Source organism: Macrosteles quadrilineatus, unplaced genomic scaffold (assembly GCF_028750875.1).
Source record: "Macrosteles quadrilineatus isolate MER2022 unplaced genomic scaffold, UCM_ALF_1.0 Scaffold_7__1_contigs__length_78375512, whole genome shotgun sequence".
Classification (NCBI taxonomy): Eukaryota; Metazoa; Arthropoda; class Insecta; order Hemiptera; family Cicadellidae; genus Macrosteles; species Macrosteles quadrilineatus.
The window spans coordinates 24,490,102-24,513,150 of record NW_026542600.1 but is presented as its reverse complement, the minus strand read 5'-3'; the positions used below and the strand labels follow the sequence as shown (position 1 = coordinate 24,513,150).

The 23,049-nt window shown below is 31.9% G+C and overlaps 1 protein-coding gene across 1 annotated transcript; it reads right to left on the bottom strand.

Moving 5' to 3' along the window:
* Positions 1-2,592: 2,592 nt before the first annotated feature.
* Positions 2,593-22,190, bottom strand: LOC128998644 (aminopeptidase N-like). Its single transcript, XM_054424868.1, has 16 exons — positions 22,052-22,190; positions 19,180-19,345; positions 18,010-18,293; positions 16,580-16,747; positions 15,663-15,953; positions 14,110-14,296; positions 13,582-13,750; positions 12,985-13,066; positions 10,336-10,534; positions 8,487-8,697; positions 8,074-8,348; positions 7,227-7,411; positions 6,576-6,746; positions 4,756-4,890; positions 4,167-4,242; positions 2,593-2,853 (listed from the first exon to the last, which is right to left on the bottom strand). Coding segments are annotated over exons 1-16 (2,832 nt in total). The 5' UTR covers positions 22,054-22,190; the 3' UTR covers positions 2,593-2,622.
* Between the last annotated feature and the right edge of the window lie 859 nt (positions 22,191-23,049).

Sequence of the window (23,049 nt, the reverse complement as noted above, 5' to 3'; positions counted from 1 at the left end):
TGAGAAGTAACCTCACCTCTTCTAATGGTCCTGAGGAATATCTAAGTAATTTGACCTCATGCAGCGTTCTTCCGACTATTAAGGACAAAGATGCTTTTAGGATTGCACTATTTACTGTAGAGGAGCTGTATGCAGCCATAAACAGTCTTAACAACAACTCTTTTTTAGATATTTAAAGAATAAATGTCCCCATCTTGAAGTTAGCTTCTAGTTATATAAGTGAAGTCTTGACATACCTATGTATAACACAAGGTTGCTACCCAAACAAGTTCAAGATTTTTAAGGTTATACCAGTCCATAAAAAAGGGCCTGAAATGTTATTTGCTAACTATAGGCCTATATCTATTATTCCTGCAGTGTCAATGGTCCTGGAACATCAGGAACGATATGAGTACATCGTAGATTTTCTCAGTATCTTGAGGATAGTAACCTTTTAGCAAATAGTCAGTTTGGCTTTAGGCCCGAACACAGCACTTTCCAAGCAACCCAGGCATTGATATAAAATTGCTTTCAAAGTTTTGAGGCCAAAAGTGGTATAGTGTTTAGATCGTACGACATGTCTAAGGCCTTTGACACAGTGGCTCATGATATCCTTGTGGATAAGCTTTCTTGCTATAATCGTGATGCTGTTTTGGTAAGGTTTTTTACATCTTATCTTAGTGACGGATTGCAAAAATTCTATCTAAACTACACTTATTCTAGCTCTGTTCGAGTGATACACGGAGTGCCCTAAGACTCTATATTGGGCCCTACCCTGTTTATACTGTATATGAATGACTTACCTTGTAATAAAATTACTTATCTGTAAAAAGCTCTCTTTTTGCTGATGACCTAGCCTTGTGTGTAAAGGGTAACTCTTTGAATACCATTACAGATACATTGTATACAAAATTTGCTGTTATTAATGACTGGTGTAATGCAAACAAGTTATGCCTCAATGCTGATTAGACCCAAGACCTTACTATTAGTCTTAGCAGTAATGACAATTATGTTAGCACTCTGAAGGATTTGGGCTTTCACTTGCAGTCAAACTTGAAGTGGTTTTCTCATGTGGATTTTGTAGCATCAACAATGTTTAAAGGAAAATTTATGATAAGAGCACATAGATCCACTGTTTCACTTGATGTCCTTATTTGTATATATTATGGGCACATTCATAGCTATTTATCTTATGGTACCTCACTGGGGTCAACAATTTTTATGCTAAAAGGTTGCTGTTTACTTAACAAAAGGGCGAGGTTAATTAGAAGTGTAAAGAGAAGAACACATTGTAAGCCCCTTTTTGTAGGGCCTTAACACTCCCACATTTTAATCTTTGTATGTTTTGGCAAGTTTGTTGTATTTAAAAGGAAACATTTCTCACTTTGAAAAGATATCTGATGTGCACAACTATTTTAGGTACTAGGTCTAAAGATAATCTGTCCACACTAAGGCCTAAGTATACAGCCACTCAAAATAGTTTTGAGTACCAAGGTGTTAAAATGTACAATTTGCCTGCCTCGACATCAAAAACCTGTTGTTTTAAAACTCAAACATCTCTTGAAAACTCCTGTAACCAATGCTTTCCAGGAACAAAACATAAAAACAATGTTATATTGCTAAATAAAATCAAAAATATCTATTAATAATTGCCACATTCCTAATTACTAAATCATCAGGCATAATAAGAGAGGAGAAACGACATAAGTAATTAAATCACTGTCAACGCTTTTTATTGGCATAAGACAGGTTTTAAGATTCATTTGTAATCTTAGTATAAAATTATAATTCATTATTAAGGTAGGTTCCTAGTCTTAGTAGTATCACAGAACATTGGTCTGAAAATATTGTTAATCCGGCAGACGGTCTTATGGCCATTGCTGTTTAAGTGCTATTTTATATGTATTTTGTTCTTTTGTGTTAATAAAGCATTTTTACATTCATTCATTACTGTATTCTAAAATAGGTAGTTTATACAGAAATAACAAAATTTGATATATATTGGTGGTCTAAAATGGGAAAAAAATTTTAACCATTTTAATAACCCCCATAAGACACCGTCACCTTAGCCAGATCATGCTGATTCACAAACTCGTCCTAATAAACGTAGGTTAACTCGTTTGTCCCAGATATAATGATCCACATCTGATGACTGTTACTTGAGGTAGGGTTCTAATGGACTTCACACAAACATATACCAACACACACTCATGCATTTGTATCTGAATTTGAAGGATGGTCTTTTAGCCTCTTGAGACATCAAACGGTATGTATGTAAATGTAAATTGGTCCCAGATCTAGATCTTAACGCGAGACCTACAGTAGTAGCTTATTACCTATATGGGAAATTTGCGAAAACTTATTATATACAGGTTAAAACGTCTGGGCGTCCGTCCTTCTGCATAGTTCGATCGTCACACTAAAAAACATCCAGTATATATCCAGTGTATACACATCCAGGCCACGCAATACATCCTTTAAAACCAGCAAACTATATAGTCGTTCCTCCCTCAAGATTTACTAAACCTGACTTCATGGTGATACACTTTCATTTAGGGTACATTGAAGCAGTATTTAAACAAAAGATCAAAGGATTAATAAATCAACATCCGATTACTCAGTAGTAAGTGTAGATATATTTGATTATACTCTAACTGGTGCCAACATATTCATCAGGTATGGAAGGAGCACCAGCAGAGTCATTGCAGTGAGGAGGTTGGCACCACTTCCGCTGGGCAATGTGTTTGTCTGGAGGGCTTCAATCAGCTGAGTCTTGTTGTTGGTTGAGAGCCAGCTGACCCTGTTAGAGATCAGACTCCTTGTGGTTTGAACCGCTTCCACCACCACTGCATCAGCGTTTGTCACACTATCCAGCTGAAAGTGAAACTTTGAAAATAAACTCTAGTTTAATTAAAATATATCCAATACGTCTTCATTAGGCTCTACGATTATTCTGATTTCATCTCTTAAACCCAACTAATTAATTCTTTGTCCTTGCAAGATGTACACTTGCAGTAGTCTCCAACTATTATAGATAGTTTGACAGCTTCAGCCATAAATGAGTGCTGTGGAGTAAACAGTGCTGTTCTAGTTGATATGTATCACCGTTTTTTTATCACTACTGTCCCTTTACCATTTCAACATTTTTCAACAACAGTTTGCTGTGATTGATTGCAGTTTATCACTTAAAAGGGTTATGTGTAACAGGGATTTTTCCATTTGATGCCACAAAAATCCCAAAGATTTACATCTTGACATGAAGCGTATTCATGTTGTATTGAGACATAGTGATAATCAGTCACTCAAACGGACGATGAATGCCATTCGACACATCGCGTATTAGTAACCACTGATTATAATCAGTCACAGTGTACGACGTGGGGCCAGGCTTAAGATTGCGCTTAGCCATCCAAAAACTAAATAATAACAAATAGTTGGAATTAACTAGGAGTGTGTGTGTGTTGATTGCTTGGTAATAAATGACCGGCAACTACAAATGAAAAGCGTATATTTATTTCAGTTCTATTCATTTTGCTCCATACTAACAGTTTATTTGTGGAAATTCAGTGCTCGCATGTTTAATGTGTGTTAAATGTATGTGTTTTATACGAATAGAAATTAATAAGTTAACGTGTGTAACAGGTAAACAAATCACCACGTTCAACTTGTAAATTGTACTTCTTAATCGTGGGCTTGTATTGGTTCATATAAAATGTAGGCCTATTCCCACTAAACACCGCTAATGCGTTTATTTCAATTCATACAAACCGATTATACTGCAAAGGGGTCTTAAAACTACCTTTGATGCTGGGTCAATCATTAGCACAGCAGTTGATTAGTCTGGATTACGAATGCCTGTAATGTTAGGCAAAATATGCTTCAGTAGATCTGGTAGGTGACACATTTAACTGTAGGTGACAATATCTATTCAGATGAACAAACTTGGCCACAATAATTATGAGTAAAATTAAACGTTAGAATGTAGTTGAAGGTTGATACAGCCAACACAGGTTGGACCATCCAACCAACGTTAGAATGTAACAATATGGCTAATGGTTAAAATTGTACTAATCGTTTGTGGACAATCTGTATACTTATTCTTGTATCGTCAGTTAATATTAAATCATTGGTACAACGATAAGTATACACGTATTTCTCAGTTCAAACGTGTTACAAATTAAACTTACCACTGAAGCCTGGGTGTTGTTATTTATTTTTCGACCAGCCGTAGTGATCAGAGATGCTACTGACACCGAACCCAATCTGTAAAATTTCATACCGAAATAACAATAAAAGAATTAATATTTGTTAAATAACCTTACCCCTTACAATTTGATTTATTTTTCGTATATAAATATATATTTATATTTCGTATCACAGCATAGTGGATACAACATTACTTCAAAATATGTAGGAAACATTTAAACATAAATCTCATTTATGTTAAGTATTCACTTTTCTTTCGAGTTTACTGGTTCGATGGATATAAAGGGATCGCCCGAGTTTCTAAGCTGTGGCCATGTTGTCAATATTTTCTTTTGTGATTAGTACTTATCTGGTTTTCAGATTATAAAAGAAATAGTTGGATTTGTTCAAGTGGAGGAATCTTAAACAAGCGAGCAAACGTCAATTTTGTTTGAGTATATAATTTTTAATTTTACACTACATTTCCTGTGCATGTTAATAAATAGTTTTTGGCTTTATTATTGAAACTAAACTGAAAATCTTAAACAATTTTACAGTAGGAATATCCAGACTTAAAAACTCAATACTTACTTTGATTGGAACTTGTTGATTCGCTGGGTAAAGTTTGACAAGAAGGCGAATGGATTTTTCTCAGCCAGATTTTCCAATGTGATTTGAATGTAATGTTTAAGTCGGGAATTCGCCTCAGTCATTGTGTCAAAGTATCTAAAAAAAGAGATGTGTCTGAATAAGTAAAGTGATGGTTAACCTAAATTAATAATTTATTATATAAACTGTTAGAAAGTTTAATCAGCAAAATTCTTGTATTGGTTAACATACTTTTGAAATTTTAAGCTTTTAAACTAAATGCTTTTGAAACCAATATTAACGTTTCATACTTAGCATTAGTCATTATAATTGGTCTTTACCTAATTTTTCTTATTTGGATTCTTCAGTTTTTTTATATTTTAAACACAGAAATAACCCACAACATATGATATTATATTTTATAATAATTTGATCCGTCAGCATAATAATTGTATTTTATTCTTAAAATATTGGTGAAGTTTTTATTTCAAATTTATATTCATTCCAATATTACCAGTTCACAATTTTCACAAATTTGTAAAATTGGTTTAACCGTGGGAAATAAATAAATAAACCTGTTCTTCTTGAAGATAATAATTGTAGTTTATTGATTAGGTAAATATTGTTTTATTGATAATGCAAAAAGCAAGTTAATTTACCTAAATCTTATTAACGAGTGTACTAATTAAAATTCAAGATGAAGTTAATATCTAAATTATTCCTTTTTTAAGTTTGAAAATAAATTGAATATTCAAAATGTATAAACCATGTTTTTCTTTATAGCATCCTTTTGAAACAGCAACAATTATAGCTTTCAGGGTTGTTATCTAACCTTTCTTCATCTCTATTGACGGTTATTTGTTTTTTAATGTAATCTACTCCACTAACGCGAATGTTTTTTTCAGACTGAATAGAGGGTACACTTATTTACTCTAGATCATAACGTTTTAAAAGTGATACCTAAACCTAAACATTACGCCACAATTAGTTGTAACTGCTTGTAAAGGCAGTTTGCACTCGTGTTACACATGCTATTTATGCTTAAATGCTACAGTTACTATAAATCATATAAATAATTAGTCTTTCAAACACTGTACAACACATTTTTAGGTTAGGTTAAATTCAAACATTCAGTGAAATGGGAAACGCTGCACCAGCTGATCGTAGTCGTATTATCTCTAAGTGTTGCCAACCTATTTCCAAGTACAGCGTACATGGATTACGTGCATAATAAAAGCACACTGCTTTGTGTTGTTTGGTTGGAATACTGGCGTGTGACAAAGTAAAAACTGTGCGACAAAGTAGAAAGTGTGCGGCAAAGTAAGTAAATGCAGCAATTAGCAGCTCTCTGTACTGTAACCACTCTTGTGCCAGACTTGTAGTTTTTTTCCAAGAGTCAATGCTGTGGTACATACAACGTGACATTTACTTTTCTTTACTAATTTTAAAATATGCTGAGACAGACTGAGCTGTTTTTTCATTGTTACCAAAATATGATTTTAATTAATTAATTTTATGTCAAATTGACACAGTATAGTATCTATCTAGTTATTAGATAATTTAGCCTTCGTTTGAGACCTAGCCAATGCTTCCAAAGCTATAGCATTTTAAAATAAGTATTTCAGAATGGTATTTATTGACTGGGATAACTTATTCCTGAAATAATATCAGCTTATTATGATGAATGAAAAGTTAGTATCGGTGTGTATCCTCAAAGTAGTATCAAACTGAGGTAAGAATGGACTATTAGATTATACCACAGACTAGGGAACAAAATGCACTAGGGAACAAACTTGTATTCCCTCGTCTGTGATTATACTTACTGGACCACGTCTGTGTAGTTAGACAGACAGCCAAGAGCTATAGATGCATATCGTCTGCTGTAGTAGTTGTATTTGGAGTCAGAGAGAATGCCCCACAAGGTTTGTGCCTTAAGAGTGGAATTGTATCTTGCTCCACAGCAAGCTATCCCGTCATATGTGCTACTGGGAATACTTGAAAAACGGAGCTTTTATGTAGTAATGAACAAAATATGTGTTAGTCATTTTATATATACTATAGGCTAATTTGTTATGCTTAAAGTGTCAAAATATACTTATAAAGTATCTAATGTATCTTGATGTGCATATTTTGACCTAACCAAGTTCACTTTCACCATCGAAATAGGTATAAATTGGCACCAACTTCTTGCGTTAGGACCTTTATTCCCAGACAATCAACACAAGAAACAAAGACGAAAACGCAATTAAATTATTTCATTAAACCTCTCTGTATGTTCTAAACAAAGAGGTCTGAGAAAAGAACACATACAAAGCATAAAATCGGAATAAAATGGATTCGACCAAATTACGATTAAACCCTGACTGAATTGCATTTTTATAAATCCCGTCCCTAATATTGACAATGTCTAAATTTATTGACTCAGCTTAATCAGTTAAGTATCTTCTAATTGTGACTGAGAAGTTTATACTAACCTGCTAGGGAAAGATCCTCTAAGAAGGTCGGTCAGGTTACCTATAGCGGAAGTTCGGTATCCTGTGATGTCATACTCACACATGTCGTCCAAGAACAGACCTTGTATTCTTGCCATCTCGAAGGTGTCATAAGAACTGTTTTGGAGAAATCTGTTCAGATTCAGAAAGTATCCGGCAGCAAAGTTCTGAAAATTATCAAAGGGGAGATTATTTAACATGTTTTACTATTCAAGTTGATAACTAGTTGTGAGGCTTTTAATGAATTCTATTCCTCCAAAAATATCTAATAGTTTGTATTCACATCTATATTACTAGAGGTTTATAGGTACAGACTACAATTTTATAAACAAGCCAATATTATGGAACACGTCAAAAACTTGTATTTTCATTCTTGTGGTAAAGCAGTTTTGTATAGAAAAGGGTATGTAAAAATTGGTCACTAGGAAAGCTTTGACGTTGCCTAAACTGAATAGAATAAGTTCCTAGACTGAACAAATATCGGTCGCTCTTCTCACTCTAATATGAAATGTTTCGAATATAAGTTTCTTCTTAATATGTTCCGTATTTCATATTAATTTTCGTGGTTGTTATATTAATTGCGTTTGGTTGTTTTAAAGCCACTCTCCCACAAGGCCCAGTTAAGTAGAGAGCTTTTTATTGAAATCAAATACGTTACTGTCACGCTTTGTGAAGACTTAGTTCCATCGATCTGCTATTTGGTTGGAACAAAATATATTGCAACGGGTTATTGAATAAAAGCTTGATCATCTTGAGAAACAGAAATATCATGGTCAATAAGATAAACTGATTTGATAAGGCATGGGTCGATATGCTTATACTATAATACCTTGTAGGATGTGTATTCACTTAGACCCATTAAATTGTCACCAATTTCTTTCAGGCCCCGCTGCACTGGAACCCAGTTCTTGTATTGGGTATTTCCTAAGTTTGCATTGGCCAGCCTGATGGTGATGCCGTAGTTGAGGGGGTTCGAACTGCTGAGAGCGAGGGCAAAAGCATCGTCTAATAGTTGTGACCGACCCATGATGAGGTTGTCTTTTGAGGAAAGGCTGGTGATGATGAGCTCCCAATTGCTGGTGTCATAATTACTTCTATAGTACCCTAGAAAGAAAGTCTTCATGTAGACTAATTAAAATTCGGCATGCTACATTTTATAGGTATTAAATATTTATTGAAATAGCACAGGAGAAACTCTCACAGGTATATTGTATTTTATATTCATTATTAAAATAATATTACCTCCAGAATTCATATTGGCTACAATCCAATCTGTGTTTTTGACATCGATAGAGGTTGTTATTCGGCTGTCGGAATCAACGTTGTTAGCCCAAATTTCCTGTCGAGGGTAGTTGTATCGAAGGTCTGACTTACTACTCACAGTAGTAGACAAGTAAAAGTTCGGCTGCAGCGTATCTTTGCATGTAGTATTGAATACAAAACAATACCCAGTCTGGAAATAAATTTAATTTTAGATTAAAGTTTTTTGTAAATTACTAAAATTACTAATAAAATAAACGTATAATATGTTTCTCGCTCGACGGCCTTGTTTTAAGTGTGAAAAATACACCTACTCATAGTATTTACTGTTGTTTCGTTTACTCCTGCATATAGGATTTTTTTTAAATCACAATTAAGAAAACAATAACTTTCAACGTTTTGAAGTTCTACAAATTGATAGTCGAGTGCTATTTATTTTTTTTATAATATTCCGTTACTGTTTGGTAAGTTTTTAACGAAACATTTTTAAAACATGTGGATTATCAATGACTGCTGAATTATAAACCTTTTTAGGAATTGTGACCAAATTATCAATTATTTACTATTATGATAATTTTTTATCGTCTTCGGTATTGTACTGACAAATAAAAAATTGCAGACCGAAAAATATTCGATACTATATATTTTCGATTGATTTAAATATTAGTTCAAGGTGTCAAAATGAATTTAACTGTTTTAATGAATTTAACTGTAATAGGTAAATATTTAACCTATTCACCTTCATAAATATGTTAAATGAAATGCTTATTTGTCATTTATGTGATCTGAGCAAGGTTTCCCGTCATTTTCAGACCTACTGCAGAAAACCTGATGGTGACAAGCTTTGCTGTAAACAAATATGGTTTACGAGTAACCAACCTACCTCTGGCAAGTTCTGACTCGCAAATTTATATACACTATAGTTTATAATTACACTATAATTACTTTAATTACTCTATAGTTTATATACACCATATTTATATACACTGTATACACATTTTATACACCCTAAAGATAGCAAAATGTAACCACGAATATGTTCTTGTAAATACCGAAATAAAAAAGACTTTGGGTCAAAGATTTCAAAACAGTATGGCTACTTTATGACTTTGGATTGTACTATGTAAAACGTAATCTTGCCTACGATAATTCAAATTTGAAATTGCCATTATCAAATTTAAAATTTAAATTTAGATTTAAAAAAGTATAGAATTAAGTACTCAATATCAAAATACTCATAAATCCTTGACTATAAAACCGTACGAGGGGTCATGTTTAAAACTGATAACTGTTTTGAACAAAGAATTATAACAATGAATAATTATTATTGAATTCTGGGTTTTCCCCCCAGTTCATTCAGAATAAACATTAATACAAACTAAACAGTTATCGTAAACATTTGCTGATCATTTTTAGATTCCTGATCAAAAAACAAAACAAAAACTGTACACAAAAGTTTATGACAACAGTTTAGTCTACTTTAACGTCCCATAAAACACATGATTCACACATCTCGGCGTACATTTGATACCTTTGTAATACCTCTTGTGATTTTTGTTGTAATTTGTTGGAATTTTTCACCAAAAATGTCTATGTTAAAAAACTCTTTTATTTAAAACTACGTTTGCTATAAATAAGAATTAAATTCTAGTACTGTCAATTTAAAATAAAATAACTATTATAACCTTAAACATATTAAGATTTTGTTTATGCAATATTGTTTAGGATTTATTTAGAAAATTAACTTTCCTTGTACTATTTTTTTCCAATTATAATAAAACATTTTGAGTGACAACCAATACATCGACTTTCTTTACAAAGCCTTACTTACAGTTGTGAAGTTCACGCTGCCTATGGCTTGGCTTGTATATTTATTGATCTTGACCGTTTCCAACGGGTAACTCGTGAAGCTGATCCAAGAATTAAGGGTATAAGTCAAGGACAGTCTTGCATTCGAAGACAAGAGGGGGTTGTTCCCAATAGCTTGAATAGCACTGATGAAATTTGCACTAGACACTGGTGTTTCCGAGCTGAAATGATGTTTAAGTATATTAGTGTTACAAATATATTTAGGTTGACTGGAAGGGTATCACATAATTTTAAAGAAAAATCAACCATAGGTAAAAATGTTATTAAAGGGTTTATAGTGGATATTTCCCAAAAAGATTATTTAATAGAAAAAATCGTTTATGAATTTCTGCGATATGGAATCTGCTGGAATATTACTCGGTCACTTGGCTCAGTCTGCGTGTAAACACTATCTAGCAGACAGGTCTATTGTGTGCTTATTCTCCATTTGTACTAACTATTGTTTTGTCTGATATTATTTTGGAGTCTTTGTATTTAATCTACAGTATTCAGCTCTCTGTGTGGTTTACCTTTTGTGATTTTCCACCTTAGGTTTATTTACTAACCTTGATCAGTTCTAAGCACTGATGCCTTAGATAAAGGTTGCTCTTGCACTTGCAATTGCTTTATCTTGCACTTGCAAGACAAAGGGATTCTAGATCTTGGAACATCAAAGAAAATTGGTTTTCACTGATCATGATGGATAAATTCCTCAATAATCCCATAAATAGCTTAAACTACTATCACCTATTATAAACTTCAAACAAAGAACACTGGGTGTTATTGGGTATGTTTAAGCATTTTGAGACCCTGTTTATTTGGAGTAAAATTTCGAATTTCCACTTTCCTTAGTCCTAGAAGATATGTGAAAAAGTGAGGTGGTGTTACAAAATAAGGTTATGATTTAAAAAAAAAATAATGAGTACTTTTCATTTTTTATTCTTGACTCATAAGATAAATGAATTGAAAGTCTAAAAAATAACGTGATTACAGATAAAAAAGGAATTATGATCTTCTTTTTCATAGACATATGCCATTGACTATTGGATACTGAATTAGACATCCCATCTATATGGACCAGCTGTAGCCAATTTTTTTGTTAAAAGAACATAGTTGTGTGAGCCAGTCACAGAGACTAAAACTCTATTTTCTACCTTAGTTTTTGTTGCTGGCCAAGTGGGTGGGTCATAACAGTTGCTATAGCTCACAATAAGTCATTCCATTAGTTTGTAATTGTTAAAAAAGATTGTGTATTCAACGGAAATCAGTAATTTAGATCAGCACAATCTGTTGGAGGCTCACATCAACTACGATGATTTTGGTAAAAAAAAATGCCTACAAATTCAACATGGGGATGGAATATCTAGTTGTATTAATAGTCAAAGCATATACTAAAATACAGGATTTTAATTAGTTTACACACGAAATGTTTTTTGGGAAACCATTTGAAAGCGTCAAGGGCTTAATCACCAAGCGCACTCCTACTGGTCACCAACCAAAATGGCCATTACATATATACATCATGTCCTTACTTTGGCTGGTCGCCGACCCACGTGTAGAGAGCGGTTTTTTCTAGAATACTTCTTACCCTGACAGCCTAGATTTGTTTAAGTGCATGGCTTATCCTGTTTGTTTCTATAGTACATATAAGCCTTGGATATCGTATATATAAATAGCATTTTCAATTTCTAACTGAAGTTACTTTCTCTTATTTTGTTATTTTCTGTATGAAGAGAGGCCTACTTTAAAAAAATATTAGACTTATGGTTTATTTGCTCTATTTTGTAAATTATCACGATAATTTTAAACCTGAATATGTACATTCTCTCTTTTATGTAGGTTTATGTTCGTAAAAGTACAAAATAATGTCTCTCTGACGGTCGTAATATAAACTTAATAGCAGCTGTAATAGCAGGTCGTTTAGTGTTTCTATACAAGATTTTATTTCTAAGTCTATTTCTTATCATGTTTGTTTCAATAGTAAACTAAGCCTCGGAGATAGTATAATATATAAATAACATTTTCAATTTCTAACTGAAGTTACTTTATCTTATTTTGTTCTTTTCTGTATGAAGAGAGGCCTACTTTTTGAAAACATTCGACTTATGGTTTATTTGCTCTATTTTGTAAGTTATCTCGATAATTTTAAACCTGAATATGTACATTGTACATTCTCTCTTTTATGTAAGTTTATGTTCGTAGAAAGTAGAAAATAATGTCTCTCTGACGGTCGTTTAGTGTTTCTATACAAGGTTTTATTTCTGAAATGTTTTTTCTTATAAATGTTTTATTATTTATATATTTTTGTTTATAAGATACCTTAAAAATTTCAGTTATCTTAAGTTGTAAACATTTATTAAAAGTACAATTAAGAAAATAGCATTTGTTAGGTAGTGCAATGGAACATTTTATTTTATACGTCACTCATACAATGTTTATTCATATGAGTAGTTAACAACAAAATAGATTTTTTTATACTTAATGTACATGGGTACAATAAAAATATCGTTATGGCTCGTGCCCAGTGAAGGTAGTATAGCTACAGCTGGTGCACAGTAGAGGTGAGCCGACATCACCAACCACAGATTTGATTAAAGGCTAGTTAAATATTACAAACGCAACATATTCTTACTTGGTGTTGAGAAAGGCTTTGATGGTGTCAAAGACAGTTCCTGCAGGTAGAGACTGGTCCAGCATGTTTAGAATTGCAGCTCCTGCAGGAAAAAATCACATATCCTTACTTTTGCCTGGATAAATAAATAATATTTCATTTCATTTCATTTCATTTCATCCTTAATATGTACATTGAACTCAGTTGTATTACCTTATACACAGCTTTTCAAACCTAATGTAGACATTATTAATTAACATAATTAAATTGAGCTTTTGAAAAGAAAAAGAAAATACCACACCCAAGAATAAGAACAAGAAAAAATAATATGTTTTTTGACGTTACATACAAATTACAATAGATAAAGTCAGATCAAATCCTATTTTCCATGGATTAGATATATAGTTTATTGATAGAAAAAAAAAATACGATTATGAAACATCTGTAGAATGTATAGAATCTTTTTACACTAAAGTTTATTCATAGAATAACAAGGTAAATAATGTGTACTTCATGTGATAGAAGAAAACATTACAATAGATTGAAATATTTACTACAGTTTTTAGCTAAAAAGTTATAATTTTTTGTAATTACTTTAGAAGCAAAATTTAACCATACCTTTCAGGCCTTTGAGAGGATCATCTACAAGAGCTTGGATGGATGATGACGAGTTATAAATGTCTGAGTCATCTTTGAGAGGTTTTGCACCAGGCTGAGCGTCCAGATAAAGGGCTTTTTGACGAGTGACGACTTCTAGGTCAGTTTTGAAGTCGAACGTGGGCAACACCTGTGTTGGTATACATGCAATGACTTAGAATGGAGCATGTCTTTATGTAGGAGTTGTAATTTTACTAAAATATCTAACTTCAATCACTAGTGTTAATCGCACCATAGAAGACCTAAAATTGGTCTAAGTTAAGATTAATTCAATTCGTTAGATAATCTTTTAAAATTATCACTATAATTTTTTACTAATTATCACAGCTTGTTAGTTTTAGTTTCGTTTGTGTCTACTACAATAGCGGATTTAATTTATTACCTAGGCCAAAATTTACAAATACACAAAACCAAACTTTGCTAAACAAATAAGCCATGTCTTGGATGTAAAATGTGTTCATGATCCTAAACTATTAAGTTGATACTTGCTGTGTTTAAGATGACGAACTCCAAGTACTTTCCAATAGCCTGGGAGACCCAGTAGTCGGCCCACTGAGCGGGGCGTGTACTGAACTCAGAATACTGCCTGATAAACTGATAGATTACTGGGACAACGGTGGATTTAAGCAATCCCTCTACTTGCGGGCTGGTATAGTCTTTCGCGTAGTTCTCCTCCCTTAAACAAATCAGAATTAAGGCTAATACATGTTGACATTATATGTTTGACTTCCTCCGAGATCGATTAAATTGTCAAGCAGAATAACGGGAGGAGGCAAATATTGACTCCGCATTTTCAATTCATTGCACTAAATCAATCTAAAAGAGAATGCAAAGTGCAGCAACAAGCGGCAATCGCACCTTGAGTTGGGTCATACAAGTTTTCTATTTGGGATGTTGGCGTCAATCAGAAAATACCAATCTTATTGACACAACCTCAAACCAATAGTGAAAATAAAGAGAATTGCTACATAAACAGTATGCCTGGTTCTATTAAGTGGGAGTTACACGGGTCAACCTGAGCTGAACAGTTGGAGTTGAATCAACTACAGTTTAATCTAAAGTTGATGATTGTGTTTACACCTAGCTACATAGTTGAAGTGAACTACTATAAAAAACTACTTTCAAAAACCATATCGGTAGATTGTTATGTTTTCCAATTATGTGTACAAGCTATTGCAGGAAGAATAGACCACGTGTTATCAAGAATTCTTAAAAATCCCTTAAACATTTTCAACAATTGACTGTTCAACAATCAACTTGAAACAAAAATATCAGACATTCTGTAAACTTGGGTTGATCAACTTTCTTTCAACTAGTGTTTACGCGCTTCAATTTCAACATTAAACTTGAAACAGGTTGCTCAACTCAAGTTGACCCTTGTAAACCCCGTTTTAGTTTTGGCGAATAATATTTCTGAACTTGTTCAGTTTCTATAGCATAGCATAGGATCTAGAAGATCTTTCGATGAAGTAAGTAGCAAATGCTATCTGAAATTTAGAGACTGACCATTCCAACGACATTCAATGTTTACATACTTAGGTTTGCAGTCTTGTAAAGCACAATTTTAAAGTTAAGATAGGTCATAAAGTCGATACGGGTATTTTGTATTATAAAAATTAATTTAGAGTGCATTTTCCTAGGAGATGATACATCAGTTTTGTCGTTCGGCTGAACTACCGAAACCCATTGTCACCATATTTAAGAATTAAAAAAGGTTAATATAGTTTATTTATTTTTAGAATAAAGTTAAAATTATCAAATGCTACTATATTATAATTTGGATATTTACTTCTTAATGCAAATTGATCACTCCTAGATTCTTCATTCTACAACTTAATTTTGATCATATTGCGACAAGATTATATTAAGCACCTTCATCTATATTTTGAAGAGTACGTTAAAGTTTCTTAAGCAACCTAAAATTTGCATAACCAATTAAGGTATTTTTTTAAAATAAATATTGAAAATTTAAACCTAAAACTTTTTGAATATCCTATATGTCATAGATTTTCTTTTACTACGATAAATATAACTTATGTTACCTGATGAAAATGACTCCATAGCTTGAGAAAGGTTCTTCCAGTCCAGGTACCATAACTATGTTGAGCTGACTGATTTTCAATTTGAAAGATAACGTGTATTGTACAACGTTGAATATATCTGATAGGAATTTGGCATTAGCAGAAAGGGTAGTCGTGTCAAGACCTTTCCTTGCCCAAAACGTAAGCGTCATACCAGCAACTGGATAGTTTGTTGTACTCATGTTCGTTGTTAGAAAAAATGCTAAATTGTTCGTTGAAGTGTTAAAGGAGTTGAAGAGAACCGTGGTAGTTCTGAAAATTAACACTGATTAGTCGGATTATAACAATTATATTATTTGTACAGTAGCAGACGTTAATAACATCATTATGTGCTATCATTTGTAAGGACATAACACCAAATTTTAAATGTCGATAAGTGGCAAGTGGAAAATATATTACTAGAAACATGAGATGTTCTCACACTCTCCTTGTTAATGGTAAATATCTTAAAAATATACATATGCTTAAATATTTTAGGGAAAGTAATTCACATGCTTTTATAAACGACAAAATAAAACATTATTTTTAATTTCCTTAAAAATAAGAAAGTAATTTCAATTTATTGACAGTGTATATGCTAACTATAGACTTTGTATTTAAATTATTGTAATCAGTCGTTTACTTCTTTATGACAATAGCTTTAGGCCAAACTTTATTATAAGTAAATTAAAAAAGGACCAGCTGCTACCAAGCTTTAGTACCTTGCACAAAACAAAGGAAATTTCACTTATAAATAATTCAAGTTGAGCAAAAAGCTTTGATATATGTAGAATTCTTATTAAATACTAACCCTTAGTTCTTAGTTAAGGAAAACCCCTACTATTGCAAAGAACATTCTTCAGAGTGTATTATACAGTGTAAATACAATTATTCATTACCCAGCTAACTGTCCTGCAGCAGATTTCTCCACAGCTACTGTCGCCCCAACACCCCATGTGTTAGGGTAGGTTAAATTGAGCTGAAAGAACCCAGGTAGCTGAGGTTCATCAAGACAAGGGAAAACTTCTCTGGCGAAACTTGGTCTTAAATTAGTCATGATAACGGCACTACAACAGAATATTAATGCTTGGTTTTAAAATCACTAAACCCATCATAAATAAAGTTTTAGAATCAATCGTTTGGATATTGTTTGTCAGTTTGCCCACAAACTGAGACTTTTGAACTCGATGTGGATAAGTGCCATCTGGTTTTGACCTAGACGAAACAAAAAAAAAATACATTTAAACTAAATTACATCCTCTAAACATATTTTTATTTTTTATTTGTTTCTTATTTCTGCTTAGGTTATTTGAAGTTGAGTTGTAATTTAAGTGACGTCCCGTATAGGGAATAAGCTATTATCTTAAGTCTCATGATAAAACCTGGGCACGAGACCGATTTACTTTTTCGTTTTGTATCCCTAGGAGCCAAATACGCTATGCCTTCTCATTCATACATATGTATATGTATCACGTAAACATATAAAAGTATAATGTGTCCGTTAGTGCGATAACTTAAGCAAAAATCATCCAATTTTGATGAAATTTCGTTCAAACGTGTAAACCAACGTTTATTCGAAAAAGTCCGCGAACCAGCATGAACGGAGTTTTATGGGATAAAACCGTGTTTTCTCATTTTTGACCCTCAAAACAGAATTTCTCAATTCTAAAACATGTTTAGAGCTTAAAAACAAATAATTTAGTATTTTGAAGCAGTTCCGTACGATTATTCAAATAAAATAAAAAATAATTTATTCCAGGAAAATATGGTTAACAGAAATTACAATTTAAAAAAAAACTGGATGATTCCATCCACATTTCTTAAAAAAACGTGTGTTATTTTGGTTTCAATCCTGTGCGTGAGGAACGAGATATAATCAGTCTACAGACTTAAAATCAAATTTTTCACCGTTATACTAATCTACATACGAATGCATATTTTACAAAGGAAGAAAACAATTTCACTAGGGAGCCACAGGAGATAACATTAACCCTATGAAAAGAGCTAAAAAGTTTGCTTTTTATGGTTTTTTTTTATCTTTCGATCAAACTTATTAATTTATTTTATACAGAGCTATTAAAATATAGTTCACTAAAACCTCACTTTACCAACCTCTGTCTAGTAGCAAACTTAATTCCTCGCTAAACCCAATGTTTTATAAAATTCGGGAATATATCTAACATGTTTGTTTTAGCAAATATCAAAGTGAAAACCCAATCAGGCAAATGTAAATTCGTCTAGTCTGTAGATTTGCTGTTAATGGGGTATTGTTTTTCAATAGCATTTTCATGTATTATATCTTTATATAGCCCAAAAATTAAATACTCACTTAATTTGGTTGTTTTCAATCGGATACTGTCTGTAGAACAATCCTTTATTGTCATCGTTTAGCTTGGTCAGAAAGGTCGCAGTTACGTTGTAGAATGTACCGGCAACAAAGTTTGTATCAGCCTTTATGTAGGTTATATTCCATTGTTGAGTGGTTGCGTTTACACTTTGACTCAAGTCGGTACTTGGAATGGTTGTTGTTGGGGTTGTTTCATCCGTATCTGCGTACGTTACGAACATGTCCATGTATGTTAGAGAAGGCCCCCAATTTAACAAGATGTTTTTCTAAAAACAAACGGATACTTAACAACTATTTGAATAACTAATGAACAAATAAACCTTAAATTTGTATGAAACTGAACTGTTTTGTCTATTGTGTCATAGCCACATTATCATACGAGACTAATAGACGCAACGGAGCGTTGGTCGTCAATTCTCGACAATATATGTGTGTGTTGTCGTGGCCATAGCATCTACTGGATCAATATCACTGTAACACTCACATGCCACTTGCAATCCTTGGGATAATTTGAAACAAAATATGCACGAACAGTTGTATATTACTACTAATGGTATAGGTACAACAACTAGGCCAAATATAATGTCACACTACAACGATCACTTACATCAACCATAATGCTAATGACTCAATATTATTCATCAAACTGAAAAGATTTAACTAGATACAAAGGCAATTTACGCTAAAGTCCCTGACAGATTCCAGATACATAATGGTGTAATGCCCTGTGCTCATGCGTATTGGACGTATTGGAAAACTCTTTAAAATTAATCCTTAGTTGACATTTTATTTATCCAAGCAATATTAACTTACCTTGATACAAACTTATAAAATGGGATTAATTATGTTTTAACATAATAAATAAGATTTGGGTGATATTGTTATTTTACAAAGATGGGATGACAAATCGTCAACTTGAGGTAATTACAGAAGTATACGAATGCATAAGAATCATAGCCTCACAAATGCTGTTAAGTTCGTTAATATGTTTCCTTTGTACATCAATGAATTATACAATTTTTCTAACCGAATGTAAAAATAATCAACAAATCGTCACAAGGTTGACTATCTTACAAGCAAAATTAAATACCATTCTTCCTTATCGTATTTATACAATATTAAATTATGTCATGGCAAAGAAGAGAAACTTACCGTATTAGTTGTGCACCGTAACCTAATGATAGCGATTCCATCAACATCTGCTGTTAAGTTTGAAGTTATCGTCAAAGTGAGATTGTATCCTAAGATCTGGAAGTTGTTCGGAAGGGCACACAAGGCACCGGGAAGAAGTAACACCCATAACAGCAAAAACTTATCCCTTTAAAAATAAAACAATAGTACATGAAGTAATAGAAATCTTCTTGTATAAATAATTTAGTTTTTACCTAAATATATTTATACTATAGTAATACGATTCTGTTAAATATGATGACGTTGATAGTAAATACCAAGGAAGGCTCCAATGGAATGAAAACTTCCATGAAGATAGTTGTTTTTTTGTTGTTTGACATTTAGAAGCGTTAACGTTTTTTATTTCTACTTACAATTTAATTGTTATTAAAGCACTAATTGGCCATTGCCTTTGTACTTTAAACTAGTCACAGATTAGTTTTAAATAAAAAGTTCATGTCAAAGTTAGTATTTAGGGTCTTCGGTCTTAAGTCATATTTCCGAAAACCTTAAAGATCCTTCTATGGACCTAAGTTTGCAATGAAGATCCAAAACATTCTACATGTGTATATTGATGAAAGTACTTGGTTTTTGTGTGTCTTAAAATGTTTGAGAATAATGTTGTTCTTAACCAGAAAAGAACAATATGTTTAAGAAAAAGTATTTATATTTAATAACTTATATTTACTTATATTTACAACTATTATTTTAATGAATCGCGCTATAATTATTTCCATCGTCTTTTATGCATTTAATACATCAGTTATTTATATTACGTTTAAAATTATAATTTTGATTTTCTGAAGATTACAATAACTAAAAAATAAGGAATATTTTCTGCAACTTTCATTCAACCGCCAAGAACATTTGGAGATAACGAAGCAAACAAAATCATAAAAAACAGTCAGGCCAAATTAGATCCTTAATAGAATCTATTTATATAGAATCAATTTATCACTTTTAAAGAATGTGCTTTGTGTTATTATTTCCAATATTTGTTTATATTTACCAAACATACATGCATTACAATTCCAAGTTTTCATTTACACAAAATTTGGCACTTCGATTATTTATATTTCTGGCAGTTAGGTATTCTATGGATCTTTCCTGTAGGTCCGATCGAATTATAAAATTTTATTTTATAAATCTTTTGTGAATACTGTCTCTAGGATGCAAAATAACCAACACAATTCAAACTCTAGTTTCCAAACAAAATAGTTTCATTTCCAATTATCTTTAAAGAGTTCCTCATTAGAAAACCCACTCTCACATTTTCTATTAATGAATTTAATGTTTTGAAGCGATTTGGTGTATAATATTTAATATCATATCCTAACCCATACTTAACTATAATGTATTCAAATGACCCTTGCCTCTGTACCTTCAAATTCCAAGTACAATGGTATTTTACTGTTTATAATTTCTTTATACTGTACTTCTAAACATTTATAACTTTTATTTATATTTTACTTAAGTATGAACAATAACAATCGCTTAATTATGGTTATGATAACTCATCTGATGAATAACTACAATATGTAAAAATTAATAAATTAAAGTCGTTGTTTATTAAATAATATAATAACGTTAGAAGTACGAATGTCATTTAATATTAATGCGAATTGGAAGTAAGAACGTATACTACTGATTGGATAAACAAAGATTGAGCAATCAATACTTGTGCTGGTAAATCTGATATTCACTGAGCGCAACTTTTGTAATCTTCTTATTTGCTGATGCAAACATTACATCAAGCTAAGCCTGAATATTTAGGCCTGATAAAATAATCGATTTTCAACTTACTGGATTAAAAGAAAACTCCGCCACTGACAACTTGAACAATATAATTACTCTGATTAGGTATTCTTCAAAATGTTCATGATACGATTTGATTTCAACAAGTTTCGGTAAGTGAGCTACTTGTTCTCTCTCTCATAAAAGGTAAACAAATTTAATTCCTTATTTTTAGTACAAGTATTTCTAGTGTAATTACATATTCTTATAACCTTCTTTCATTGTAGCAAATACCAAAATAACAATTTTTGCCAGTAGTTCTAAAATAGTTTTTAAAATATGATCTAATCCCCTTTTAGTCTCGTAATTCAAATTTAATTGTAATAAAAATCCACAAAATTTCTTGTGTAAAGAAAAACAGTTTAGTTGATGATATAATGTGAATTAAAATATACGAATAAAATATTTGGAGATTCAATCAGAATTATATTTATTGTTATACCAAAATCACACGATTTACAAGACACAGGTGTATAAAATAATTGCGAATAAAAATCTTTTATACATTTAAGAGGTAAGCCACTAAAATGTTAAATTGACATAAAATCTTTAAAATACAAAGAATACAAATTTTAATAATTTCTATAATGATATTTTAAAGGAAAACTATATATATTTTACTAGGAAAGTTCATTAATGTGCTATGTAATGCACTATATAAAATGCTTGTTGAGTGTGCAAAGATTATTTTAACTAAAATGATCTACAGTACACTGTGCCTAGACTTGAGTTATCAAAAACATTATCCTTATGTAATTCTAAGAGGTAAAATAATTTGAAAATAAACTTATTTTGGATATTTATTCTGTTTTTGACGTAGCTAATGCATTTTATGTTAATTTTACTGAATTAACGACTTATGACTTAAAGAAAGTAATTGTCTATTTAATAGGAAAAAACTGGTGATAAATAATTTATTTTTGTTAAATATTTGAACATTATTTTAATATAAGTCCAGCGTAGTATGAAAAATAAATTATCCTACTGATTATTGTACTATATAAAATACCCGTTGACTGTACAAAGTTATTTTCATTAACCGTAAAAATTAGATACTTACATTGCACTGGGTCTGGTGCGAGTGCGTCTGGATCCTACCCAATATTGATTATTTGATAACCGTGGCCTGGCGTTGATATGGGACTAGAAAGGCCGAATCTGCTCCACTTGAAACTTTCATTATATCTATGACTCAAATGGGCGAGGAGTCGATAAGACATTCCTCAGGTTACGATAATTATGGTTTTAACTTGAGTGTCATTTCGCCTGCGATACCAGGAATAACGATGGAATCTCCAAAACTTGAGAGTATAATTGAGAATTCAATTGAAGGTGTTCTTTACTAATCTAAGATAACAAATGTTGAAGGAACCTGTTGTGATTCTACAGTCAAGTTACTCTGCTTTTCCTCAGAGGTTTCAACCCTTAAGGTGAATAGAAAGTTATTGAAAACTCTTCATCGCTTGTGTTGAAAAGTCTAATAGACGGATATCAAAGAAAAATTTTTCAAAATAAAATTATATAATAATTACGGTCGCGTGGTGTGACTATATGACTCACCATCGGGAATTTCTATCTTCTTATTTGTATGCATAAGCATGATCCAAAGGTTAAACATGATGATCAAGGATGTTGAGAGCTACATTTTGTAGCTGAGGGTTAAAAATGTATCCCATAAACCATTTAAGTTGCATTGAATAAAGCTTTAGGCGTTTACGAAACGTGTATTGTATCCCTTATAGTGAGTGCATTGTGGTATCTGTACATTTCTAAAATTCTGTATACTCTCATGTACGGTGCATGAGATTTCTTGGATGTGCAAACTAATGTTCTACATTAAGCTAAACATAATTAGTTATATTGCGGATGAAAAAGCTTTCTTAAAAAGTCGAGAATATCTAGATATTTTGACTTTAAAATTTTTTTAAATAATATTGAAACTAAATATGTTTTGTGAAATGTAGGACAAACTAATCATTTTAGTATAAGACGTACACTAAACCTATAATCCTACATTTAACAAGTTCATTTCTCCACATATTAAAAACATGATAATTG